Here is an 18,511-nt window from a genome sequence, read left to right on the forward strand (position 1 = left end):
TTATGCAAAAAAAATTTCAAATTTGAACACCTCATGCGCAGATGCCAACATTCTTTATTAGGACGGCGGTATACGAGTCAAAATAAGCAGGGATAATGTTCAACACAAAAAGTTATCTTAATACTTATGAAAAAAAGATTTTAATATTATTGAATTATTTTGATCACTTTTGAATTTTGAATCAAGTAAATTTTTTTGGCTTGTCTGATCTAAAGAAGAGCAAAACTGTAAAATAAAATCTTTTATTTGCACCTTAAATATACATTAGATCAGACAGCTAGAAAAAATTTACTTGATCCAAAAAGATTTTAAATCCAATATATCCTCAGATTTTTTCCTTTATATAATTATGATAGTGCTGTCTCCATTTCAAAGCACAGCACTGCATGTTTTTGGGAGTTTCCATTGTAACGGTCGCAATGTTGTGGAAATCTTTTATAATTTTAAAGAAAACTGTCAAAATTATGGTTGGATTATTATACGCAAGAATTACTGCAAGAAGTAAGAAATATATACAGCCTAATTTAAAACAAAAATTTCTTTGTGATTTTTTCCCAGCTCCCATTGCCTTTATTCTGAGTACAGCCTCCTTGGGCATTTTTTCACTTTCCCCTTTCCTCTTAATCTGAAAAATGTTCAAAAAAGTGAAAACCGATTAAGGGACAAAGTAGGTATTAAATGTGAGTGAAAGTAAGCTGTCGCTGCGAGTTTTTAGAAGTTTTTTCACTTGTTAAATTGAATCGAACGCAGCAAAAAAAGCAAATTTGTTTTATATTTAATGAAAATACACTAAAATACATTTCTATTCTAATATAATACTCATACTTTAAGGTCAGAAAGTAAACCTAAGCAACAGATAGAGCTGTTAGTTAAGGAGGGATTTCTTTTAAAGAAGGTGAAGAAAATATTTAATGAGATTTTGGCCCACAGCTACAGAAGAGCTTAACTTGTCAGGGCCGCCTGCAAAATGCATTGCTGAATGGAAGTAATTGATGCTGATGAGCATATAATTCATCATTCATTCTATCCACAACCATATAAAGCGCAATACTAAACGTTGTTTTTATATTTCTTCAATTTGATACAAAGTCGTCATAAGAATTAAACTTTTGAATTTTTTTAAACAAGAATAGAAATGCGCTATGAAGTGTCATTTGGGAAAACAGCTAACTTCGAATTTCTATTCTCATATAATTTTTCTATCTTAAAGAAAAGAATTGGAGGATTCTTCCAGCGGGAATGAAAAAAAAATCGTGAGAGCGAATGTTCAGAATTGACAGTCAGGTAAATTAAATTAAAAAAATTAATTAGTAGTGCCCGGAAGAGAGAACAGTTTCGACATTATAAAATTGATAAATTGTGGGGAACTCATTTCCATACGTACCCTGCACAATTTTTCGACTAAACTCATAACTAAATCATCCTTAACATATATTAATTTCAAATGGTTCCTATGATATTGCGTTTAAAGAAACGACACTTTTTGATCGTTTTTGTTTTATAAGCATTTTAAAATGTAACAGTTCCTTTTGTGAGATATCCATATTGGCGTAAAATATCTTTTCCTTTCACGGTCGCCACAACATGTATAGATATATAGAATATTATGTTTATTATTCTATATTTATTAACTCAAATAAAAACTAAAACTAAAAAGAACAATGTCTTATCTTAAAAGGGAAAGTCCCAAATTATATATGCGTTGAAATTCAAAGTATTACTAGACGTTGGCTGAAGTTGCTAAAACTCAGCTGTTCTATGATGTTGCCACATATTGCGGCAGTGTTCGATTTGGGTAACTACACCACCACCTTTCCAGAAAATCCGCCGATGTGCTGGCATCAATACTTGTGGCTTGTGTTATTGCTGCTAATTCATCTCTAGGGAAATAAGCTGGTTTAAGTCTATCGATGGATACGGTTACCGGCCTCGAACCAATCATTATCGTGTATGTCTTGGGGTAGATATCTGTTAACAACCAGATATGGCCCGTCGTAACGTGCTTTCAACGGCTTTTTAATTGTATCGTCGCGTAGAAAAACATGACTACAAAAGCGCAGATCCTTGGGGACAAATACTGCAGGTTTACCATGCTGTGACGTTTGTATTGGTCGAACGGTCTCGAAATGCTGTCGTAGTTCTCGTAAAAAATTATGTTGGTCCTCCTCCGAGTACATTATGTCACAAGGAAGCCGAATAAGTTGGCCATAAATCATCTGTGCCACAGATACTCCCAAGTATTCCTTAACAGCTGTTCTTAACCCCAGAAGGCAGAGAGGCACAGTTCCACCCAGTTTGCATCCGCTGCATGACATATAAGGGCTGCCTTTACAACTCGGTGCCATCTTTCCACCATACCGTTTGCTTGTGGATGGTAGCTGGTGGTATGTATAGGTTTGACTCCTAAAAGTTTGGTCAACTCCCTAAACAAAGCGCTTTCAAATTGACGTCCCTGGTCTGTGGTAATAAACTTCGGTGTACCGAACCGGCTTATCCAACCATTGAGGAACTCTCTGGCAACCGTCTCCGCTGTCATGTCCGTCAAAGGAATCACTTCCAACCACCTTGAGAACCGGTCCACACATGTGAGACAGTATGTGAAACCTCTTGACTGAGTGAAGGGTCCAACTATGTCCACGTTGACATGCTCAAATCTTCCTTTTGGAAATGCGAATTGTTCTACCTCTGCTTTCGTGTGCCGTGAGATTTTGCATCGTTGACACGCTGGGCAACTGCGTACCCAACTGCGTATGTCCGAACCCATTCTCTTCCATACATAGCTTTTCGTTATCAATTTAAAAGTTAATTTCGCTCCTGGGTGGGCCAAACCGTGACAAGCATTAAATATCACTTGTCGTAACACTTTTGGCATGTATGGTGTTGATGTCGGTGTTCCACTAACTGCAACGAGGTTTGTTCGCCATCAAGTAATCCTTTAAGTTCGTTACATTTTGTTTGCTCGTCATGCAATTGTTGTATATCTACTGGCGTCGGTAGTGAAAAGGTCTCGACCCTTGAGAGCATATCGGCTACAATATTATCCGCGCCGCTGATGTGTCGTATGTCCGAAGAAAACTGACTAATGAAATTAAGCTGTCGTGTCTGCCGTGGTGAAGGTTTCTCCCACTTCTGTTCCAATGCATGTGTCAACGGTTTGTGATCCGTGAAAATAATGAAAGCTGTTCCCTCTAAATGATAACGGAAATGCCGTATTGCCTTGTAAATTGCTGTTAGTTCACGATCGTAAGCGCTATAGCGTTGTTCTCTTGGGGTAAACTTTTGTGAGAAAAAACCTAATGGCATCCATTTACCCTTAACTAATTGCTGTAGCATTATTAAAGCTATTGTGGCACCTTTCATGGGGAACGCAAGAAGGGCCGCTTCTGACAATTGTTATTTCAGTCTCTCGAATGCTTCTGTTGTTTCTCTCGTCCAACAGATCTCGGTTTTATCTCTTTTCTTACATGGTCCCATTAATTCCTGTAAAGATGCCTCGGTGGCCGCAGCGTGGGGCAAAAATCGCCTATAAAAATTTACTGTCCCCAGAAACCTTCTCAACTCGTGCACTTCCTTCGGCTTTTTGCACTGTAGAATACCTTTGACCTTCTGTGGCAGCCGTCGGCTAAGTGTCCTAAAAACTCCACTTTTTTTAAACCTAGTTGACATTTTTCGGCGTTGATAACTAACCCCCTCTCGCGGTAACGATCAAAAAGCTGTTTGAGATGCTCCGCATGTTCCTCTAGCGACGTGGAAGCTACGAGTGCATCATCTAGGTATGGAAATACAAAAGATAAACCTTTTACTGTTTCGTCAATGTAGCGTTGGAACGTTTGGGCAGCATTCCTTAACCCGAAAATCATATATTTAAACTCAAATAGTCCGAACGGCGTTAGAATAGCTGTCTTTGGCACGTCTGCCGGGTGCACTGGGATCTGGTGGTATGCCTTCTTGCAATCTATTGCCGAAAAAAAAATTTTCCCGAACAATTCACCACTTAAGTCCTGTATATGCCGCACTGTTTTCGCGTTCAATCTCCTATAATCGCCGCAAGGCCGCCACGTCCCGTTTGATTTCTGCACCATGTGCAACGGGCTCGCCCATTGACTACTTGAGCGCTGACAAATCCCGCGTTCGATTAGGTACTCAAACTCTTTCTTCGCACATTCCAGTTTTAGAGGAGAAAGTCGCCGCACCCCTCGTGTCTCTATATGGTGATGGACTGCTTTCGTGGGTCTATTGGCCTTGGGCAAGTCATTAGTAAGATCAGGATAACGTGATAAGATCGCATGATAGGGATTAGTTCCCTTTAAAGAGAGTACACTATGTGACGGCAGTATGATTTGGCAAAGCGCCCGAGTATGCGTTGCTTGATCGATGATAGCTTTGTTTTTTAAATCCATCAACACGTCGTAGAGTCTTAGGAAATCCGCACCTTATGAAACACCACTTAAATGGCCGTTGTAGGCCGAGATCTAATGTTATCTGTCGTTTGCCAAATGTATTAATTGTGGTATTGTTCGCAGCAACCAGTTGCATTGCTTTTGGTTGCATACTCTCACCGTGACGTTTGGGTACAACCGAAACTTCGGCGCCCGTGTCGATGAGAAATTTCATTGAGGGCGTTCTGCTTCGAATGTAAAGGCGGCTGGAGTTCATATCCTCCTCCGACATAGCCGCTTTGTACGGAGGGCTGACTAGTTTTCCCAAAGCTTTTGTATGAAAGCGCATGGTGGCCGACACCGTGTTGCGTTCTTGCCGAAAATATGATGATATCAACAGATATCGCGGTTTGTATCCCGTGTGTCCTCACTGCGTGAGCTGGTCGGTCGTGCTTGTTGCCGAGGCGCTCCGATCCGTTGCTGTATATACGTTACCTCCCGCTTCTCTAAACGATCTAGCCTATCCACCAACTCTGAAATGGCTGCTGTTACATAGTCACTTGGTTTGCAAATAGCCTCGACGCTACTACTCATAGTTGGAATTACCACTATGTCGTCAGCTTTTTTGCCAACTCTTCTACTTCACCCTCCATCGTTACTAAAATTTGCTGCACATGGAGGGGCAGTCGCCGCAGCCATAAGGATTTCAACAATTCTTTACCTAGCTGCTGATTCGCCAGGTCTTTCATCTCTCGTAACAAAGCTGTAGGCTTCCTCTGGCCCGATTCACCCAACTCGCATAATCGCCTAAACTTTTTTTCTTTGATTCGCTAAATTCTTCGATCAATCGCTCTTTCAATATGCCGTACTTGTTTGCAGTGGGTGGCGAGGAAATAATGTCGCTGGAATGTGGCAGTACAGCTGAATCGATTTCGGCAATGACCGTAAAATATTTGGTATCGTCTGTAGTAATTCCCGCTCGTGCAAATAGAGCCTCCACCTGCGCAAACCATAAATGCGGATCTGGTTTCCAAAACGGTGGCGGTTTTACTGCCAACCGTGCCACTTGAAATGGAGCTACTACCTCGTGAAATGTTTCTTCGTTCTCGTTGGCCATGATGTGGAAAATGCCTCAGCAATGCTTGGTTGTACTATTCTGTTGTCGTCGGGGTCACCACTTATAGAATATTATGTTTATTATTCTATATTTATTAACTCAAATAAAAACTAAAACTAAAAAGAACAATGTCTTATCTTAAAAGGGAAAGTCCCAAATTATATATGCGTTGAAATTCAAAGTATTACTAGACGTTGGCTGTAGTTACTAAAACTCAGCTGTTCTATGATGTTGCCACATATTGCGGCAGTGTTCTATTTGGGTATTCACTACAGATATTTACTGTGAGGCGTACATACTTCCAAATATCGTGAGATTTATTTATTTCGAAATTTTAATGTTTGTAAAAGAAGGGCAACTTTGTACATAATCTTTGCAATTTCGATTAAGATTATAAAAATGACTTTACATTATCTTGATATCAACTTTAAACCGAGCTTTCGACTTTGTCACAATATCCAAATGAAAATTAATGTTAAATTATAATGGAGTAGCCTTACGTGAAAGTATATAAATTTTTTAATCGTGCAAGATTCAATTTATTTATTAGCTTAGAGAGGTCAGATTTGGTGGAAACTCCCTTATATACATAAGGTATGCATTTATATCAAAGAATTATTACTCGTAAGTGGTGTTAGAAAGTTGTAAAAACGCTCCTCATCTTCACCCAAATCAAACATGAGCAAACGTCCAAGCGATATATAAAACATTGTGCGACAACGCATCTCCGAAAGCGATGAGTTCGTACCCAAAAATGGAAAATGTTCACTCTAACAAAATGTATAAGTTAAATTAGTATAAGAATATATAACATAGAATTAATAATCACAAATACTCACTGTATGATGAGTTAGCATAAATTGTACCTCCTCCAATTTAGCCAATTTTCTAACAGAATTGAAATGCACTGATAAATCCGAAAGCAACATTAGTGTTTTAGTAATGATTTGTTCAGAATGGCCCCAAAATTTTAGATTAGTTATGCTGCAATGAAAGTAGTAAAATATTATATAGAAATAACAACCCAAATACCAAAATTTGATTATTCCAATATTTTTATGGTTTATGGACAGCATTAAACGGATTTTTTTAATATCATATTTATGTATATATATTTCATGCGATTTTTTTTACCCTCGAAGTCTCGTATCTGCCATGCCTTACAGCGGGAAGGTTCTAACCCTTGGCCCGCTGGGCAATTTACTTTCCCCATAAATCGCATGTTGACGTTGAGCCGTTACCGAACCAAATTCGAGTGCAAGTGAAACACAGAATATGTCCATATACGTTTATATATTTTGTGAGCAAGCTTATTTGTCTTTTTTGTATATCGAATTCTATTTTTATTTAACTGCCATTTTAAATGCATTCTAGCAAATTTAGATAGTGGTTCGTAATGCCGTGATGCCGACTTTATTTTATATCTCAATGACTTCATCACTGAATATGTAAAGGAATCAGAAAATAATATAATGATGGGGGATTTCAACATAAATATGAATGTATCGTCAACATACTCAAATCAGCTAACAAGTTTATTTGCCCAAATGGCTATGTTGCAGAGGATTACTTTCAATATGAGAATAATTGAGTACTTAGCTACAAAAATTTATTAACTGTTTAGTAATAACGACCAAATACTGACTGAAAATTTGAGTTATCATAGAATTTCAGATCACGAGACAATACATTTCAAGATACCAACAACAAAATTTGTCAAAATAGGAAATTCGACACCGTAACTAGTTGGGAATTCTATAGTGAGGAAAATCTGATAAGTCTGCTGCGAGCAAGCGATTTAAGTTCTTTGTATAATATTGGAGTAGAAAATAGAGTTATACAACTGAACGATATCCTTGCTGATGCCATGCAAGCATTGACGTACGAGAAGAGAATAAAAAATCGCTTCCCAAGGCAGCCGGTTCTATGTACCGGAGCGACTCGAGATTTTTCCCGACCAAGGACTGTCATTTCAGTGTAACCCCATTTAATTTGTTGCGTCCCTCCCACAAATTGTCATCCTCCCAGCAGCTTCTTGCAGCGGGACTGCTCCATATTCTCTTGCTCCGGGAAGGTAACGAACCCAATCCGGGTCCGTCTCCTGACCCCGGTCCAGAGAAATGGTTTTGCTGCGTCTGCCGGAAAATAATCTTTTTAGGACGGTCATACTCTTGTCAGTGTGACTGGTGTAAGGGATCGGACAGGTTGTTCTGGCCTATATCCCAAAACCAGACGTCCACGTAACTTCTATAAATCTTTTGTGGCTCCTTGCTGTTCACGCCCAAGGGCGTCCCGTAGTCTACGCCTTAGTACCCCCCCCCCCCCCCACACACACTACCTTCCAGCAGCCCCGCTGCTCAGCAAGCCACAATAAGTACCCGCTGCTGCTCCCACTCACGCCTGCAATCTCCATAGTAGAGTCGGTAGCAATGCCAAGAATCAGCCCCTGCCCCCGTCTTCTTCCCCCCTCTTTTCCGGCAGCAATCGTATAGGTCAGGGAAACATACTCTTAGTGCCTACCTCCTTTTGCGCCGTTTGCCAGCACAGAATATATATGTTTGCGACATCCGCTCAATGCAGCTCCTGCCTTGGACGATGCCACTTTCCTAGATGTTCTGGTCTCCGAGACAGCAACCCCCCGGCGGTTTTCATTGCGCCATGTTGCTAGGCCGCATACCCAAATACACCGGGTACCCCAATGCTTACCCAAGGACGCCCAGTCCCAGGGCCACAACAGTAGTTGCGTCCTAGCCTTTCACAAACCCGTCACTTACTCCCAGAGTGATCACTTCTCCCCCGTTGCACTTCAGAATTCTGCAGTTAAACTGTAATGGATTAACTGGAAAGATCACGGAGATAGTAGATTTCATGAAGCGGCACAACATCCGCATTGCTGCGATTCAAGAGACTAAACTCACAGCAAGATCTGCTCTGCAGACCTGTTCTGGGTATAATGTCCACAGAAAAGATCGCGAGAGCGAGCGCAGGACTCGTAAACTGCGTCAACTGGCAGCCGATGGTAACATTGGCATCTGACCACCTGCCTATACTTATTTTGTTCGAGCGTACCGCCGACTTCATCGTCACAGAAAAACGCACTTTCATAAACTTTAAAAAATGAAAGTGGGACGAATACAAATCCTTTACAGACAACCGCTTTGCTGCCCTGCCTATCCCGACTGATGCCCGCCAAGGGGAGCGTGCTTTCCGCAAGGTCATTGAATCCGCCTCGGCTCGCTTCATTCCCGCCGGTAGAATTCCCGAAATTCGGCCTCACTTTCCGGCGGAGGCCGCAAATTTAGCGAGAGAACGCGACCTTATAAGACAGCACGATCCCGGCGACCCCCAAATAAGGGATATAAACCAACGCATCACATTGCTTGTGGATGAACACATGCGGGCGAAATGGGAGGAGCACCTAAGCGGTTGTAAACTCTCTGCCGGTGTAGGTAAGCTTTGGTCCACCGTAAAGTCCCTATCGAATCCGACTAAGCACATTGACAAATTTCCATCGTCTTTGGCGATAAAGTGCTGTCGGATGCGAAAAAACGCGCGAGCGCTTTCTGCCGACAATATATGATGCATTCTACGGTCGACAAAGATAGACGGAGGGCCAACAGACACGCACATAAACATAAATTCAGCGCGTCTCCAATTACCATCACCGCCAAAGAGGTTGAGCATGTCATCGGTCATGCTAAACCATCCAAAGCAGTGGGCCCAGACAGCATAGGCATGCCGATGCTTAAAAGCCTAGGGAAAGAGGGGTTAGCACATGTCTTCAACCTGTCTCTTTCCACCTTTGTCATTCCCGTAAAATGGAACATGGCCAAGGTGGTCCCGCTACTAAGGCCTGGGAAACCAGCTAACGTAGGAGTTATATCGCCCGATATCTCTCTTATCGCCAGTAGCCAAGACGCTTGAAGCCATTTTGCTCCCCTACTTCAAAGCAAATTTGCAGCAAGCCTGTCATCAGCATGGCTTCAGAAAACTCCATAGCACCACCACCGCGCTAAATACCATTAGCACCCAGATAAATTGCGGTTTAAGTCAAAACCCAAACCATAGAACAGTAGTCGTTGCGCTAGACCTATCAAAAGTTTTGATACGGTCAACCATGGCTAGTTACTGCAAGACCTGGAAGGGTCTACCCTTCCCCCATGTCTTAGAAGGTGGACCGCAAACTATCTGGATGGTCGGCAGGCATCGGTCCAATTTAGAAAGGAAACATCAAAACCAAGAAGAATTAAACAAGGGGTGCCACAGGGTCAGGCCCGACGAGAGGGGAGGGGGAATGGGGGGGGATTCCCCGGGCCCGTGGTTTCTCAGGGGGCCCGCGATTTAGAGGTACTAAGACATTTTTTTTTAATTCAGGGAAGTCTTTAGCTGTTCCATGTTCAAATTTTAAGCCGAATTTCAAAAGCAACGAATATTGATCATGATTTTTTGCCTGGGCCTTCGAACAGTGAGGAGACAATAAAAACATCAAGTAAACATGTATGTTTACATGAATCCGAAATCGTAAAGCTTTCGTGGTGACACTGATGAAGGTTCATCTTCAAAAGTCTTTCAACAATACCACCAACTCTGTATCAAAGCCCAGATTATTTAAACGACGTCGATATCGGTACCGTGAATAATGAGTTTTTGCGATCTGAAGAAGTCAGCGAAATAATTCGTCGAGGTCATCAAAAGTGTCCTGTTGTTTTTCCACGTCATCGTCATGACGAGGCATTTCCTTCCTCGTTGTTAAACAGAATCTTGCCAAATGGAGAGAAAGTGGAGCGTGACTGGTTAGTGTGGAGTGCCAGTAGCAATGCTTTTTATTGTCGTCTGTTAAGCACCAATACTTTAAATCGACCTAAAATTTATTGTCCTGGCGGATATTTGAAATTCCAGGTATTGAACAAGCTATACGATAAACTGCCATTACACGAAAATACTCAAGATCATATTAAATGTTTTATTCAATGGCAATCTTTACAAAATCTAATGCAAAAGGAGGCTACAATTGATACACTTATCAATGAACAGCTATCCCCTGAAACTCAAAATTGGAAAGAAATTTTTTATAGAATGTTGGACACTATTTTATTTTTGGGTGAAAGAGACCTAGCTTTGAAAGGCGAAAGTATATATCTTGGTGATCGAAACAATGGACATTTTTGGGCATCTAAGATCTCATAAGCCATTATGATCCGATACTTAGAGATCATTTGGAGAAAGTTAGGATTACCCAACAGCAGCACAAATGTTTGCAAGTTCACTATCTTTCCCCAGACATTCAGAACGAGTTTATAGAAATTTGTGCTAAGCACGTGAGGGAAACTATATTAGATCAAGGCAAGAAAGCCAAGTATTTTGCTATTATCGTTGATGCTATGCCTGATGCTAGTCACGTTGATTACGTTCATTTTGCGCTAACTCCATTTCAATTCGAAAGCAACAAGTTTTACAATTCAAGAAAGGTTTTTGGCTTTCGTGATTTGTAACCACAAAACTAATCAGAAAATCGCTGATCTAATTTGCCATACTCTAGGTAAACATGAAATCCCATTAAAAGATTGTCGTGCACAAGGGTACAATAATAACGGAGCCAATATGAAAGAAGCTTACAACGGAGCACTACGTCACATTCTCGACAAAAACTCGAATGCTGATTACTCGCCTTATGCAACCAGCAGTCTCAATTTATGTGGTGTTGATGCTGCAGAATGTTGTACGGCTGCAATTAATTTCTTCGGAGTTGTACAAAAGTATTTTACAATTTTCAGCAGCACTCCACAACGATGGGACATCCTAAAAAAAAAATGTACCGAGCTCTCTTCATAGTCTTTCAGACAAAAGCCAAATTTTTACTGCGCAAGCATACGGAGATGTTACCAGCATTCTCAAGTAAATCAACAAGTTCGAATGTATATTGCTGTCCTTAATTTGGTTCAAAATACTGACTAATGACAGAAACGTGGTACTCCAAGCTAGAAACGCCAACATAGATGTTGAGGTCCGACATCTAGGTGCCTTATTAGCTGATTTGAAGTTGATCAGGAACCAATGGGAAACAACTTTAAACGAATGCAAAACAGTAGCTATTCAACTGAACATCTCGCCAAAGTTTCCGGTCATTCGAAAGAGAAAACCCAAAAGAAGTTCTGAAGATAATTTAAATGAGATGATTACGGATGATTCAGAGTCTGATTTTAAAAACAATACATTCCTGGTGATCGTTGATTCGGTAATCACTGGCATTACTGAACGATTTGCAGCTATGAGAAATTTGAGCGAGACGTTTTCCTTTTCGTGGAAATTTGAAGACATGGATGAAACTATGGTTCGGGCGAGCGCAGCAAAATTTGTCGAAAAATACAAGTCGGACATTTCTCAAAGCTTAGAGTGCGAAATAATTCACTTGAAACACATTTACGACGCGAATTTTCATAAAGGTCTGTCACCATTGGAATTGCTAAATGCCATCTATGTTCAAAATCTGTATACAATTTTTCCAACATTTGTGTTGCTTTACGTATCTTTTGCACTATACCTGTCACTGTAGCTAGTGCAGAACGTTCCTTTCAAGAACCAAAAACATTGATAGATCGTGTTCATCTAAAGAGCGAGTTTTAGGACTTGCCACGCTTCGTTTTGGCAAGACAGTTAAATTTTGATATTATTATAAAAAATTTTGCAGCGAAAAAAGCAAGAAAAGCCACTCTTTGATATCCGAACCTTCTATATTGAATAATTAAAATTTATAATCATCTTTAAATTTATCAGAAATGTATTAAAATGTTACCAGATAACTAGAAAAGATTATTTGAAACAATATGTGGCTGATTGAAGGGAATTTTGTTTATACGTTACAATAAAATAGTGTAAATAGTAAATATTCTGGGTTAATTTTATTTTCAGCTCTTAGTCCAAAAATCATTACTTGATGTGGCAAATTTTTTTTTTTTTTATGTAATCCACCAGTAATGATTAATGAATGAGACGTCATTAATTCGAATTAATGTTGTTGTTGTTGTTGTAGCAATGCTCGCCCCACCTAATAGCCGCGACCGATCACAAATTGTCATCAATATCCTCTAACGGGAGTCCAAGGAAACTTGCCGTTTCAACAGGGGTGGACCATAAGCAAAGGGGTGTTAGAGGCGTTGGTTCCACATTACAATTGAAGAGATGGTTGGAGTCATGTGGGGACACGTTGCAAGCGGGGCATACATTTTGTATGTCGGGGTTGATTCTGGATAGATAAGAGTTTAACCTGTTACAGTATCCAGACCGAAGTTGAGCAAGAGTGACACGCGTTTCCCTGGGGGGTATGCGTTCCTCTTCCGCAAGTTTTGGATAATTTTCGTTAAGCACTAGATTCACCGGGCAATTCCCGGCATAAAGGTCCGACGCCTGTTTATGGAGTTCACCAAGGACCTGCTTGTGTTTTTTCACTTCATACGGCTGGGTTATCAGGTGCCGTATTTCCTCAAAATGCTTACGGAGATGACTCCTTAAGCCCCTAGGCGGTGCCGGTTCATCAATCAGATGTCTGTTGGGATGCCCAGGTTTCTGGGTATTCAACAGGAACTGTTTGGCCAGCATCTCATTTCTCTCCCTGATGGGGAGTATTCTCGCCTCATTATGCAGATGGTATTCTGGGGACATAAGAAGACAGCCCGTGGCGATTCTGAGAGCAGTATTTTGGCAGGCCTGTAGTTTCTTCCAGTGGGTGATTTTTAGGCTTGGCGACCATATGGGTGACGCGTAGCACGTAATCGACTGGCTAATTGCTTTGTATGTAGTCATGAGCGTTTCTTTATCTTTTCCCCAAGTACTGCCAGCGAGGGATTTTAGGATTTTTTTACGGCTCTGAATTCTCGGAACAATTGCGGCTGCGTGCTCACCAAAATTTAGACCCTGATCAAACGTCACACCCAAGATTTTGGGGTGTAGGACAGACGGTAGCGTAGTGCCATCGACGTGGATGTTCAAAATGGTCGACATTTGGGGCGTCCATGTTGTAAATAAGGTCGCGGAAGATTTAGTCGGTGATAATGCCAGGTTTCGCGAGGCGAAAAACTGGAGAGATCAGGGAGGTAGCCGTTTATTTTATTGCATAGCGCATCGATCTTTGGGCCTGGGCCTGTGGCCATTATTGTGCAGTCATCGGCGTAGGAAACGATTGTGACTCCTTCCGGTGGTGAAGGTAGCTTATATATGTAGAAATTAAACAAAAGTGGGGATAGGACACCACCCTGTGGCACCCCTTGTTTAATTCTCCTTGGTTTTGATGCTTCGTTTCTAAATATCACCGATGCCTGCCGACCATATAATTTGCGGTCCACCTTTTAAGACATGGGGGAAGGGTAGACCCTTCCAGGTCCTGCAGTAACGAGCCATGGTTGACCGTATCGAAAGCTTTTGATAGATCTAGCGCTACGAGTACTGTTCTATGGTGGGGGTATTGATTTAAACCGCAATTTATCTGGGTGCTAATGGCATTTAGCGCGATGGTAGTGCTATGGAGTTTTCTGAAGCCATGCTGATGAGGGGCTAGCTGCAAATTTGCTTGGAAATAAGGGAGCAAAATGGCTTCAAGCGTCTTTGCCACTGGCGATAGGAGAGATATCGGACGATACGACTCACCTATGTTAGCTGGTTTCCCAGGCTTTAGTAGTGGGACCACCTTGGCCGAATTAATCAAATGTATTAGTGGATTTTTTATAGGGGGCCCGTAAATTGTTTAGTCCCGGGCCCGGATTTTCTCTCTACGGCCCTGCACAGGGTGGTGTCCTATCCCCACTCTTGTTTAACTTCTACATATCAAAGCTACCTTCGCCACCAGCAGGAGTTACTATCGTTTCCTACGCCGATGACTGTACAATAATGGCCACAGGCTCAGGCCCACAGATCGATGAGCTTTGCAACAGAATAAACGGCTACCTCCCTGATTTCTCCAGTTTTTTCGCCTCGCGAAACCTGGCATTATCACCGACTAAATCCTCCGCGACCTTATTTACAACATGGACATCCCAAATGTCGACCATTTTAAACATCCACGTCGATGGCACTACGGTACCGACTGTCCTACACCCCAAACTCTTGGGTGTGACGTTTGATCAGGATCTACATTTTGGCAAGCATGCAGCCGCAATTGTACCGAAAATCCAGGGCCGTAATAAAATCCTCAAATCTCTTGCTGGCAGTAATTGGGGAAAAGACAAAGAAACGCTCATTACCACTTACAAAGCAATTGGCCAGCCGATTGCATGCTACGCGTCCCCTATATGGTCGCCAAGCCTAAAAACTACTCACTGGAAGAAGCTACAGGCCTGCCAAAATACTGCTCTCAGAACCGCCACGGGCTGTCTTCTTATGTCCCCAGAACACCACCTACATAATGAGGCGAGAATACTCCCCATCAGGGAGAGAATTGAGATGCCCAGAATACCCAGAAACCTGGGCATCCCAACAGACATCTGATTGATGAGCCAACACCGCCCAGGGGCTTAAGGAGTCATCTCCGTAAGCATTATGAGGAAATACGGCACCTGAGAACTCAGCCGTATGACGCCAAAAAACACAAGCAGGTCCTCAGCGAACTCCACAAACAGGCGTCGGACCTTTATGCCAGGAATTGTCCGGTGAATCCAGTACTCAAACAACAGTACCCAAAACTAGCGGAAGAGGAACGCATACTCCCCAGGGAAACGCGAGTCACTCTAGCTTAACTTCGATCTGGATACTGTAACAGGTTAAACTCTTACCTATCCAGAATCAACCCTGACATACAAAATGTATGCCCCGCTTGCAATGTGTCCCCACATGACACCAACCATTTCTTTAAATTGTAATGTGGAACCAACGCCTCTAACAACCCTCTCATTATGGTCCCCCCTGTTGAAATTGCAAGTTTCCTTGGACTCCCGTTAGAGGATATTGATGGCAATTTGTGATCGGTCTCACCTATTGGATGGGGCGAAGCACTGCTACAACAACAACAACAACAATAAGAGAATAAAAATACAGCTAAGAAATAAGTGGTATTACCGCGAGCTGAGAATATTGCACAAAATAAAACTCGACTCCTATAATGTTGCTAAAAACACAGGATACTGGGATGATTATAATACAACTAAAAGAACATATTGTAACGAATTTACTGCAATTCCTCTTATTTCAAATCTTCTGCTAACGTTCGAATCACTAAACTGTTGAATAAATAACTCCACTATTCAATAATGCAAAATGGCCTTTATTAAAGTACTTCACAATAAATAACACTACTATTGCTCGCCAGATAGCGTCTTAAATCCAACTGATTGTCGCGCCTCTACTGTTGCTGCCTTTTATACTCTATGATTTCTAGGCGCTTCCATTTCCAGAATCTACTAGTTGGTTATCTGCTATAAATTTCTCAGCTATAACTGCAGATGCAAAATTTTTATAGCTTCTCTCACAGCTCATGCGCGTGTTTGTGAGTAATACTTGCACAATTATTGCATACTTTCAGGAGTGTCTCAGATATATGCATGTTGTTGTGCGTTGCTTCTCCGCTGTGTGTACGTACATATGTGTAGACATAATGATTAATTTGGTTATGTGCATACAAGTCACTGCTTAGCATCGGTTTAGAGATGAAAGTACCCCTTAGTGTTGCTAATATTCGTAACACTGCCCTCCACCCAAGTCTGATCGTCCTGATCAGACAAATCTCTTGATCTAAACGCTGCTAGCCTCTCCAATTGAACCACCCTTCTATTTCGTGGTTTCCCAATAGTTTGTATGCGGTAGATGACATCACTGATCCTCTTCACAACTCGGTACGGGTCTTCCCAACTGCACCAAAATTCGGATGGAACACCTTTCCGCCGGTGAGGGTTGTATAGCAGTACCAAATCTCCCTTCAAGAAACCTTCCGAATTCTTGTTCTCGTCGTACCTGTGTTTCATCGTACTACTCATTACCCTGGTTCGTTCCATCACACTCTGTTGTTTGGCCAATGAACTACTTCGTAGAGCTTGCGCTTGACGGATTTGCTTTGGATAATCAGTATCGTTCCGACGCTTCACAACAGTAGCGTGCCCTGGCTTGAAACCACCTTTACATTCTTTCTGCCAAATTCTTTCGTTCGTTTTAGTGCGTCCGTTAGGGCTTTTCAATGCCAGTGTTTCTCTCACAGGTACCTTCGGTTTTGATTTGTTTGGCCCATTTGTTCCATCAACTTTGCTCGATCTACTTCCCTTGACTTTCGTGGTCTCTGTCGAATCTCCTCCACCAGCACTCGCTTACTGCTGAACTCTTTTCCAAACTGAAGTTAAGTGGCACATCCTGGTTCTCATAACGCATCACCCTTCTCTGCATATCGATCTTGATGTCATGGTCAACCAAGAAGTCCACTCCCAATATGACTTGGTTAACAATCTCTGCCACAATGAATTTGTGTAGAACCATGACCTTCCCAATTAAGACTTCACATATCACTTCTCCCTGGACTTGGTTATACTCGCCTGTGACCGTACGCAACTTTGCTCCAGGTAACGGTTTTATTCTCCTGTTGACCAAGTCAGATCGGATTAAGGAATGAGATGCGCCCGTATCTAGAGTCAGTACACGCTCCTTGCCATCGACATTCCCTCTGATGGTAAGACTGCTTGATTTCCTTCCAATTTGCGACACAGATATCACAGGACATTCAATAGCTGGAGATAGCTCTCGATCTCTACATCTTACTCGCTCTTGCTCATCCCCTCCAGCTTTGTTATTAAAACCACTCATGCTGTTGCAACCACTAGGATCAAGATCGCAATGACGTGCAATGTGACCGGGCTTCCCGCATTTGAAGCATTTGATAACTCTCGCACTCCGCTTTTGCGATCCTTTCAGCGCCTCCAATATTGCGTCTACCCATTCTGGCCTTTCTACTTCCACACGGCGTGCTTTGAAAACTGGCTTACACAGAAGCGACGCTGTTTCCTGAATCAGAGCTTGTGAAACCGTTTCTGCGAATGTTGGCTTTGGGTTTGCGTATGTAGCTCACTTTGTTTCGACGTCCCGTATGCCATTTATAAAGCTCTGAATCTTTACCCTTTCAGTGTATTGCGCACGGGTGCGTCCGCATTTCCCTAAAAGCGGTTCAGCAACTCCATTTGGTATATCTGTCTCCTATGCTCTGTTCCGTATCGTCTCTCTAGAGCGCCCATCAATGCTTCATAACAGTTCCGTTCGCCCTCTGGAATGGTTTGTAAAATCTCAGCTGCAGGCCCTTTCAATGCCATGAACAGTGCAGCAACTTTATCTTCAGCATTCCAGTTGTTCACTGCTGCGGTCTTCTCAAACTGTAGCTTAAAGACTTGGAAAGGAACAGAACCGTCAAAAGATGGAGTTTTTACCTTCGGATTGCTTGCTGAAACAGCTGGGCGATTTAATTGCAACTCCTGTATACGACCTCTCAAAGCTTCTATCTCAGCATCAATTTTGTCCTCGAGCTGCACAATTTGTGTATCCTGTGCTTCCAGTTTTGATGTTACCCTTGCTTCCTGTGCATCCAACTGCGAAGACATCTGTGTTCGCCATTGTCTGCGGTGTTTCATTTTTCTCCTCCAATTTTGTTGTCTCATCGCCATCAAGAGGAAAGACATACTCTTCCACGTCAATTCCTTCTAATTCCATTGCCTGTCGTAGTCGTTCGTGAAGTTCTAGTTTAATGCCGGTTGTATTCAATCCACGGCTCTCCAACTCCTTCTTCAGTTGCTGGATCTTCAATTCACTTAACATTGCTATGTCCAAGTTGTATTCGAAATCTCCAGAATTTATTCAACAATTCCTCTTCTGACACCAATTGTAACGAATTTACTGCAATTCCTCTTATTTCAAGTCTTCTGCTAACGTTCGAATCACTAAACTGTTGAAAAAATAACTCCACTATTCAATAATGCAAAATGGCCTTTATTATAGTAATTCACACTAAATAACACTACTATTTCTCGCCAGATAGTGTCTTAAGTCCAACTGCCTTTTA

General features: G+C 41.9%; 1 protein-coding gene across 3 annotated transcripts in view; it reads right to left on the reverse strand.

Moving 5' to 3' along the window:
• Ranbp16 (Ran-binding protein 16) overlaps window positions 1–18,511 on the reverse strand; it is a 117,612-nt gene that overhangs the window by 51,012 nt on the left and 48,089 nt on the right. For all 3 annotated transcript variants that reach the window (XM_067786167.1, XM_067786168.1, XM_067786169.1), the window contains 2 exons: window positions 6,336–6,480; window positions 6,119–6,266 (listed from right to left, as the gene is read on the reverse strand). In XM_067786167.1, coding sequence (XP_067642268.1) covers window positions 6,119–6,266; window positions 6,336–6,480 — 293 coding nt within the window. The remainder of the gene's footprint in view (window positions 1–6,118; window positions 6,267–6,335; window positions 6,481–18,511) is intronic.

Source organism: Eurosta solidaginis, chromosome 4 (genome assembly GCF_040869045.1).
Source record: "Eurosta solidaginis isolate ZX-2024a chromosome 4, ASM4086904v1, whole genome shotgun sequence".
Taxonomy (NCBI): domain Eukaryota; kingdom Metazoa; phylum Arthropoda; class Insecta; order Diptera; family Tephritidae; genus Eurosta; species Eurosta solidaginis.